The sequence below is a fragment of the Brassica oleracea genome, chromosome C5 (genome assembly GCF_000695525.1).
Source record: "Brassica oleracea var. oleracea cultivar TO1000 chromosome C5, BOL, whole genome shotgun sequence".
Lineage (NCBI taxonomy): Eukaryota > Viridiplantae > Streptophyta > Magnoliopsida > Brassicales > Brassicaceae > Brassica > Brassica oleracea.
Window position 1 is genome coordinate 20,996,419 of NC_027752.1, and position 10,212 is coordinate 21,006,630.

The window sequence follows — 10,212 nt, forward strand, 5'->3', positions numbered from 1 at the left end:
TATAGACAATATAATATAAGATTTAAATTAATAATTTAAATTAAAATTTAACATGGAAAAATAAATTGAACCACTTAAAACAAGACAATTGTGTTGAGAGTTTTTATTTCTTATAAATGCCCATTTGAAAACTCTTTCTTAATTTTTTATTATTATTGAGATACTTAGTGAGATTTTTCCATTTGAATGTTCTTATAGACGATGCTATCTCGATCTGAGATCTCAGGAAGAGGGATGAAGATACCTCGCTCCAAATGGTTCACGTTATATATCGGATGTGGTTTTTATTTAGTCACTCTTATTATATTTATATATGCGAGTGCATTAGTTTTAGGACTTGAATCGGGATATATTTTTTGTCTCGACCCTTCCATAGGTTCTTGGGGATTAGACTCGATCGTTGGAGATTAGTCTGGGTTCTTGGAGATTACTATGGACCTTTGGAAATTATATGTGTTCTTCCATAGATTTGGCATACTCTCAGGTTAATCAAAAACATAATCGGGTTAATTCTTAAAAATTATATTCATCTCCGTTTTAGATCTAATATAATTGTTTGGATTAAAAAAAGTTTCCTTAACTGTAAAATGAGAGTATAGCAACACTTCAATAATTAAATGTAACAAACAAACAACTAAACCAAATAAATAAACTAAAGGACTCAAATTTTATATAACCAACATTAAACTGATTCATGTATTTTATTACTCCCCCTCAAGATGGAGAATAAATGTGATGAATTCTCATCTTGGACAATAAATGATTGAACTGAAACCCAGTGAAAGGTTTGGTGAGTAGATCAGCGAGTTGATGTTGTGTTGCCACAAGAAGTGTCTTCAAGAAACTTGAAATTACTCGTTCACCAACCATATGACAATCTCTTTCAACATTTTTGGTGCACTTGTGAAAGACTAAATTATTTGCAATGTGCAAGGCTGATTGATTGTGAGAGTAGAGAGTGACCTTGTCTTCAAGTGTGATCTGCAAATTCTTCAACAAAGAATGCAACCAAATGGGTTCGATAGTGTCTTTATCTATGCTGCCGTATTCCACTCCAGTTGCGGTCTAGCTCACAATGTCCTGTTTCTTGGATATCGATGATACTAAATGAATCACCTAAGAAGATGCATATTTATGAGATTGAGCGACAAGTGTCTATACAAGTTCCCTAATCTGCATCAGCAAAATCTCTTGTATGCATCCTTGTCTCATTTTTCTTAATCGTTGACGCAAAAGGTGATGAACATTCTTCTAGTACGTCCTTTAAACCAGTGACTAACAGATGCGCTATCATCCTCTTCTTCCAAAATGATAAGTCTCCCTTCCCATCAAGCAACTCCACCTCAATGCTTGTGTTCACCATTGAAATCGAATAATACTTGAGATGTAATACCACATGTTGAGACTGGATGACTGATATAGTTTGACCTAGAACAAGATTCAAACTCACAAACTCGATGACACAATCTATAGTGAACTCGTCAACATTTGTATAATATAAGTTTGTAGAATTGAGAACAACAGAAGAAGAACGAGGAACATTAGAAATAGACACAATGCAGTTGTTTAACTAAAGTTCACTTAGAGTGGCTACATCTCTCGGTCCTTGTAAGAGGTAATCCACTATAACCTTCAGAACAAAGATTAAGCACATCTTATCTTTTTCTCAAGCTTAAAAATCAGCTTACTTGCATAAAGCAAATGAGACCACACGAACTTTTCTTATATATTTTTTTTGTCAGCAACATAAGCAGATTCATGTAGATTCTACAAACCACACTGGTAGCTCCGCATCCATATGAACGACAAAAGACATTTGTTTTCTTGCACTGCGTTCGAGACTGTCCGCCTTTGAGTTCTGCGTCCGTGGTATATGAAGGATCTCTGAGCTGTTGAAACTTCTCTTCAAACATGATATATCTTCTAAATAACTTGCAAAGACTGGTCACTCCTCTGGTTCTGAAACCATCTTCACCAACTGAGAAGAATCTGTTGCAAATGTAACCGAAAACTGTCTAAGATTCCTCATGGATTCCATATGAGATTGACTCGCTCTTGTATTCCTTGCTCCCATTAATCCATCAAAACCTTCCAGGGTACTATACCACCCTTACCCTGAATATATATCCTGTTTTTTTCAAGATCGTCCGTAAAGCACCATCTACCTGGTATAGTCAGTACTATAGATGGTACGGGTAATTGAGTATGATTTATTCCCGGTATAGGAGAGTTTTGTGCTTAAACCCAGAGTAATGATTTTGTTTCTGTCAATTTGAGAGTATCTCTCGGATCCATATCCAAATTACTAAATACTTTATTGTTTCTTCTTTTCCATATATACCATAGAATCCATTCAAAGTGATGATCTTCCATTTCCGTGGAGACTCTCCAAAATAAACGATCCATATTTGTAAACAGTTATTGAGTGAGAAATATATCTGAATTCTTTGGGATTCCTGAAAATACCCAGACCTAGATCGCCAGTGGACATTCAAAGAAAATATGATTTATGAAGGAGTCAATTAACCTAATTATAAAAGAGTCATTTACATTAACCTAATTAGATCAGTGAATCTCACTCTTTTCCAGAAACTTATAAGAAATATTTCCAAAAATAATTTCAACTTTCATAAACCTTAAAAATAATAATTTCATAATATTATCAACTTTCATAACACTATGAAAGTAATATATATATATATATATATATATATATATATTATTTTTTTAATATGATTTTCTTTTCTTGGTTTAAGCTATTAGATCTTGTTCAATCTATATCACCAAATTCTAACGAAGTCCTTTGATGAATTTGTGAAGTCCTTTGATGAATTTGTTGACGAAGTTATCGAGAATCCAGGTATTTAACCAATACTATGCACAATCATATTCCATGTTAAAACTATCAAGGAAAATTGCAATTGAATATGTGACAAGTCAAGTGGCCTTGCATGAAATGAAGTTATAATACTAGATTTAGGAACGTACACACTACGCCTATGTACGGTCCGTAGTACATGTACCGGGTTTTTGGGATTTCAGGTCAAAATTATCCCAAAAGGAAGATGAATAATTAATTATTGGATAATTAATTATTGGATATGGCTGAAAATCATATTAAACAAAAAAGTCAATGGAATTATTGAGAGACAAGATGGGGATGGGATATTGTAGATTTTTCTAGTACGTATATAGTAAACGAGTCATTATTGATTAATATAAAAATTCATTACAACTAACACAGTTTAGAAATAAATAATAATAATTTAACTGAGCTATGTTGATGTCAATATTAATTGTTAATAAAAGAAGTTCGAGGGCGTTCTTATTAGGTAATTTTTTAACTTGAGTTTTTAATATATCTATTAATATTTTAAAATAATTTAAGTAATTAAATTTAATGTTTAAAATGAAGTATACTAATTAAAAAAGGACAAATGATATACAGTAGAAAGCTCTATAAATTAATATTCGATAAATTAAATTAATAAATTTCGCTGGTCCCAATTTGGACCGGTAATTTGACATAAATCGATAAAATAATAAGATAATAATTTTTTAGAAAATTCTATGTAAATATATGGTCCCATTAAAATTATAAATTAATAATTTATATGTATACATATTTTATATAGGTAAGAACCAATTATTATATTGTTTGTTTTATATTCACAATGGAATTATCTTTATATTTCTTTAACACTTGATATATTTTTGATGAGATTTAGTAATATTATATCTAAAATCACATTTAAGTTATATGAAATATATATTATATACACCAAATGCTATAATAAAAGTAATATAAATGTCAAATTTAAAAAAAAATAACAATTAATTTCTATACACAAAAATCGAATATTTTTATTATCTTAGAATAAATATATCTTAAAATAAGAAATCTAAATAAATAATTTTTTTGTAAATTAGTATCTCTATAAATTAATAAAATTTCAAAGTCCCATCATTATTAATTTATAGAGGTTCTACTAGTAGGTTTTAAGATTTTTAAGAGTTTTCAGATGGGAAATGATTTCTTTTCATTATTACTTTATCATTTTTATTATTTTCAGGGAAATTTTCTTATAAAAACAGTGAATTTGAAGCTTTATTCACAATTGAATATAAACAAAATATGAATGAATATATCTAATTTAAAGGATAATTGTTGATGGCTAATCGTTCAATTTTCTCTTCTCTATTCCTTTTCTCTCGTTTCCTCCGCTGTTCCAACATTCTCTCACCTCTCCGACCACCGTTTTCCCAAACTTTTCTTCCTTGGTTCTCTTGAAGCTTCGGTAGCATATTTGGTGGTGGCCTTTTTCCTTCTTGGTGTGGACGCTTTGGGTCTTTTGGAGGTTAGTCGTTGTGGTCCTATGGTAGCTCAGGTTCTTCGCATATGTGATCTGCTTTTCTGGGCTTCTCTCTTTTGCTTTGGGTAGATCCTTATGTTTGGGTGGATTGGCTTTCTATCAGTGCCAATGGGTTGGCCCGTTAGTCGGTGGTAGTTGGATCTTTCACGTCTCGCCGACATGGAAATGGCGATGGTGTGCTAAGGTTTTTTGGTTGCATGAACCTCGTTCTGAATCCCCCATTTAGGGTCCGGCGGGGCTCTTGAATGGAGGCTCGATGGCGGCTGATCATGGCGACGATCCATGAACAATCAGTGTCTAGCTCTATCTTCATTCTCGTGCTCCTTTAAGCGGTCCCCCCTTCGTAGTGATTCGCCTGTAGTCGATTCTCTCTTTTTCAAGGTGGTGTTCTCATCGATCAGGCTCAAGTGTAGGGGCTGGATTTGACCATCCCTCATGACCCGAAGAATAGACGGCCCGGCCCATATAAGGGACATTTTCAGCTTGGCTCGAAGGCTCGAAGCGCCGATCCCCCGGTGCGATGCGGGAATGTTTCTGTTCGATCACACGTCGACTAAACGCATCCGGCTCGGCGGCTCCTCGAAGAACGTGGATTTCTCGGCCCAACGAGCTAAAAGCCCACGAATACGGCGCGAGCTAGGTTACAGAAGAGCATTAGGTCATCTATATAAGGAGAGGAGGGTACAACGTAAAAAGGAATCCGAAACTACACACACATACTTGGCGGCTAGATTAAGGTTTTACCTTCATTATCTTGCCGTATTGTATTTTTCCGGTAAAGCTCTTCGAACTCCGGTTACTTTTTCTTTACGCATTCCCTGTAACCGACGAAACGCTTTTCCGACCATCAATAAGACGTCTTTGTTAAACCCACATCTAAAACCGAACGTTCCCTCTTTCAGTACCGTTTTCCGATCAAACAGTTGGCGCCCACCGTGGGGCCTCTAGCAAAGTAACGTTGACAAGATGGCGACGAGCAACGATGGCTCTTCCTCTGGAGAAGAGCGTGAAGCTCTCGAAACGAAGCCTGCGTCTTTTCCTGCGACACCGGCGCCGTTACCACTCGCTTCCATAGAGACTATCATGGCGCGCCTTGCACAACAGGACGCAGCCTAGAAGGCGGCGACCGACAAAATCGCGGCGCTCGCAAAAATCTTAGCTCCTCTCACCGCGAACGTGGAAGCCTCGACGACTCAATACCGAAGATATCTGTTTAGCACAGAGAGAGCGACCGGCGCGACGCCAGCACACGCTGATGACCAAGATGTCAACGACAGCGATACGGCTCAAACTCCTGGATGTCTCCACGCGCAGACCATAAACGAGCTCGCCGCGTTAAAACAATCAGTGCTCGATATAAACTCTAAGATCCACAACGTGACTACGTCCGCTCCTCAGATCGAGCGTGTCCTCGCAGAATTTCTTCGGACACCGTTTACAGAAAAAATAATGGGGGTTCGAATGCCGCAGAACCAAGCAAGTGGTGTTCATATCACAAGGTTAAGTCACACGGCACGAAGGATTGCCAAGTCCTTTACAGACATTTCCTCAAGTCGATCGAAAGTGGCAAAATCGGGATATAAACTCCTCCACAGAAGTCGAAAAACAATAAAAGCTGGAGCAAAAACAAAGAGAAGAAGACTCAGAAGTCTCAAGCCAGGGCCCCTCAAAAAGAAGAGCGAGCTAGTCCCGAGAGAGCCCCAGTGAACATCCTCAATCTCGAGGAAGATTCAATTGATGAAGAACCACCTAAAAACCAGCGACGAGTGGAAGTAATTCTCTCCCGACACGACGACTCCTCGGATGACGAAATCCCATCAATAGCACAAGATTTACGTGAAAAGTTGGGGAGAAAAACGGACTCCAAGGATCTACCCGCCATGCTAAAGCGGAAGGCCGCGAAAGCATCGGTAAGCAAAGCGGATCTCAGGACGACCCTTACCGAGTCCAAAGCAAGAAAGACTGCCCACGCCGTAGTTGCTCCGAGCCTCCAACCTCAACTTACAGACCTACACGAGCAGATCAATTCTAAAGCTGAAGAGCTACGCGGCAAGTTTAGTCAGTCCAAAAGACGTGATTTACGACCATGCCTCGAAGCGAAATGACAGGCGCAACTGGAGTTGATGAAGGCTACGAGCACCCAGCACCTCAACGTGATATTGGGTGGCCTACCTCCTTGCGGGACTTCGGTTAGAGCAATTAAAGATTACAGACGACAAGCCATCACCGTTCTGAAATGGCCTTCACAAGTCGAAACTGACCATCAGATCTATTTCTCGGCAGCCGATACCCATGGCGTCAGCATGCCGCATAATGATCCACTCCTCATTGATATTGGAATTGGCGAATGCCAAGTCACGAAGGTTCTCGTCGACACTGGCAGCTCGGTCGACCTTATTTTTCGAGATACGCTCGACAAGATGGGGATCGACCTACGCGACATGAAGCCCTCTTCACGCACTCTCACATGGTTCAACGGTTCCTCGGAAAAGATGATCAGGACAATACGTCTCCCGGTTAACACAGGGGACGTAACACGAACCACTAGGTTCTCTGTTATCCAAGCTACGACGCCTTACAACGCTATCCTCGGCACCCCTTGGTTACACTCGATGAAGGCCATTCCCTCTACTTATCACCAGTGCGTTAAGTTTCCTGGGAAAGATGGAACAACACAGACGATCCGTGGGGACCAACGGGCTGCGAGAGAGCTGCTTATCGCCGCAGTCAAATTACAACAGTCAGTTTCTCTCATCAACTCAGTCGCCAAACCAATTGATAAGATCTATCCCCAGAAGGAAGAAATCCGGGAAGTCCACATTGATGAAGCTGACCCGACGAAAGTCATACGCGTTGAGGCCTTCCTCTCCGACGAGATGCAGTCACATGTCATCTCCTTCCTCAAAGCAAACGCTTCGACTTTCGCATGGAAAACTTCGGATATGAAGGGGATAGACCCCGCCGTAGCGTCCCACGAGTTGAACGTTGACCCTCCGTTCAAACCTATTCGGCAGAAAAGACGAAAGCTCGGACATGAGCGGTCTAAAGTTGTGAATGAAGAAGTCGACAAATTGCTCGATACGGGCTTCATCGCCGAGTTCCGGTATCCAGAATGGTTGGCCAATCCTGTGGTAGTGAAGAAGAAGAATGGGAAGTGGCGCATCTGTGTCGACTTCACTGATCTAAACAAAGCTTGTCCCAAAGACAGCTACCCCCTCCCTCACATCGATCGTTTGGTAGAGTCGACAGCTGGTAACGAACTCTTGACCTTCATGGACGCCTTCTCAGGGTACAATCAAATCCTAATGCATACGGATGACCGCGAAAAAATGACCTTCATAACGGACAGGGGGACATATTGCTATAAAGTCATGCCCTTTGGCTTGAAGAACGCAGGCGCGACCTACCAGCGTTTGGTCAATCGAATGTTCGCGGATAAACTTGGCGACACTATGGAGGTTTACATCGACGACATGCTGGTCAAGTCACTCCACGCTGAAAACAACCTCGACCATTTGCGAGACTGCTTCAAAACGCTGAACGAGTTTGGGATGAAACTCAACCCGGCGAAGTGCACCTTCAGAGTCACCTCAGGCGAATTCCTGGGCTACATTGTCACCCAGCGAGGCATCGAAGCGAACCCTAAGAAAATAACGGCAATCCTCGACCTCCCGAGCCCAAGGAACAGCCGAAAAGTCCAACGCTTAGCAGAGAGAATTGCGGCCCTCAACAGATTCATCTCGCGATCTACTGATAAGTGTCTCCCTTTCTATGAACTCTTGTGAAGAAGCGTTCAATCAACTGAAGCATTACCTTACGACGCCTCCGGTACTGTCAAAGCCCGAGGCCAGTGATACCCTGTCTTTGTATATTGCCGTCACCTCCTGGGCGGTCAGTAGCGTTCTCATCCGCGAAGATCGTGGCGAGCAGAAGCCCATTTTCTACATCAGCAAACGCATATCCGAACCGGAAACGCGGTACCCAACCTTGGAGAAGATGGCTCTCGCTGTCGTCACCTCGGCGAGAAAACTCAGGCCTTACTATCAATCACATACGATCGAAATACTCTCCAACCAGCCCCTCAGAACGGTGATGCAAAACACAAACCAGTCAGGAAGATTGACCAAGTGGACAATGGAACTCAGCGAGCACGACATTGTATACAAGAACCGCACTATAGCTAAGTCGCAGGTTCTCGCTGACTTCCTGATCGAGTTAACGCCAGAACTCGAACAAGACCTAATCTTACCAAGCAAGAATTGGATACTGCACGTAGATGGTTCATCTACGTGCAAAGGTTTGGGGACATGCGTACAACTACAGTCTCCCACAGGCGAGCTAATTTGACAATCGTTCAGCTTTGGCTTCGCTGCATCAAACAACGAAGCCGAGTATGAGTCTCTCATCGCGGAGCTCCGTCTCGCTAAAGCAGTCAAAGCTAAGCGAATCAGCGCATACTGCGATTCCCAACTCGTGGTAAGCCAATACATTGGTGACTACGACGTCAGGAATGATAGGATGGATGCTTACCTGAAAATCGTCAAGGATCTCACACGGGATTTCGAGTTCTTCGAAATCACGAAGGTTCCTCGCGGAGAAAACGTGTGCGTGGACGCCCTCGCAGCTCTTGGAAGCAAACTGCACGACCAAGTAAAGAGAACAATCCCAATACACAAGATTGAGAAACCAATCATCAGCCAAATAACCGAGCAGTTGGCTATCGCAGGATTAGTTACCGACACAATGCATGTCGACGAAGCAGAGCCTTGCGCAACAGAAATTCAGCTCAGCGATTGGCGAAAGGAGTTCATCGCTTACTTATCTGACGGCAAATTCCCTACCGAGAAGTGGGAGGCTAGACGACTCAAGCGACGCAGCGCACATTACGTCGTCATGGACGGATACCTCCATTGATGGACCGCGACAAAGGTACTCCTTAAATGCATTTCCGGCAAAGAAACAAGAATCGTCATTACCAAAATGCACGAAGGAGCGGCATGCAATTATTCAGGAGGACGAGCTCTCGCAATAAAAGTGAAGAATCTCGGTTTCTACTGGCCGACCATGAACGCATATTGTGAATCCTACGTCCAGAAATATGACAAGTGCGAGTGACATGCTTCAACCATCCACAGTCCGACGGAGTTGCACCATACCCGTTCATGCGATGGGGAATGGATATCATTGGACCAATGCCGAGTTCTCGACAGAAGAGATTAATCTTGGTCCTCACGGATTACTTCACCAAGTGGGTAGAAGCAGAAGCCTACGCCAACATCACGGATAAGGAGGTACAAAAATTCGTCTGGAAAAACATCATCTGCAGGAATGGGCTCCCCTACGAGATAATCACCGACAACGGGTCACATTTTATCTCGCATAACTTCAGAGAGTTCTGCGACAGGTGGAGAATACGTCTAAACATGTCAACACCGAGAAACCCGCAGAGCAACGGTCAAGCCGAGTCAACTAACAAAATGATCGTCGACGGACTCAAGAAGCGACTCAACTTAAAAACGGGTTGCTGGGCTGATGAACTAGAGGGAGTCTTGTGGTCCCATAGAACAACCCTGCGTGGAGCAACCCCGCGTGGAGCAACGAAGGCTACCCCTTTCTCGATGGCCTATGAAGTAGAAGCAATGGCACCCGCCGAAGTAAACGTAACGAGCTTGCGCCGTTCCAAAATACCACAGAATGTCAAACTGAACCACAATATGCTCCTCGACACCCTAGGCGACATCGAGGAAAAGCACAACCAAGCGCTACTTCGCATCCAGAACTATCAGCATCAGATCGAGGGCTTCTATAACAAGAAGGTTAAGTCTCGGCCTCTCGAAAT

At 41.7% G+C, this 10,212-nt stretch overlaps 1 protein-coding gene across 1 annotated transcript; it reads left to right on the top strand.

Moving 5' to 3' along the window:
• Nucleotides 1-8,369: 8,369 nt before the first annotated feature.
• LOC106344750 lies at nucleotides 8,370-9,287 on the top strand. The gene is made up of 2 exons (XM_013784063.1): nucleotides 8,370-8,662; nucleotides 8,732-9,287. Exons 1-2 carry the CDS (start codon nucleotides 8,370-8,372, stop codon nucleotides 9,285-9,287), a joined length of 849 nt encoding a protein of 282 aa, XP_013639517.1.
• Nucleotides 9,288-10,212: the final 925 nt, after the last annotated feature.

Coding starts and splice junctions, on each gene's coding strand:
- LOC106344750 (XM_013784063.1), top strand. CDS start 8,370: ATGGCTCTCGCTGTCGTCACCTCGGCGAGAAAACTCAGGCCTTACTAT. Junction 8,663..8,731: donor CACGTAGATGGTTCATCTAC/GTGCAAAGGTTT, acceptor ACAATCGTTCAG/CTTTGGCTTCGCTGCATCAA.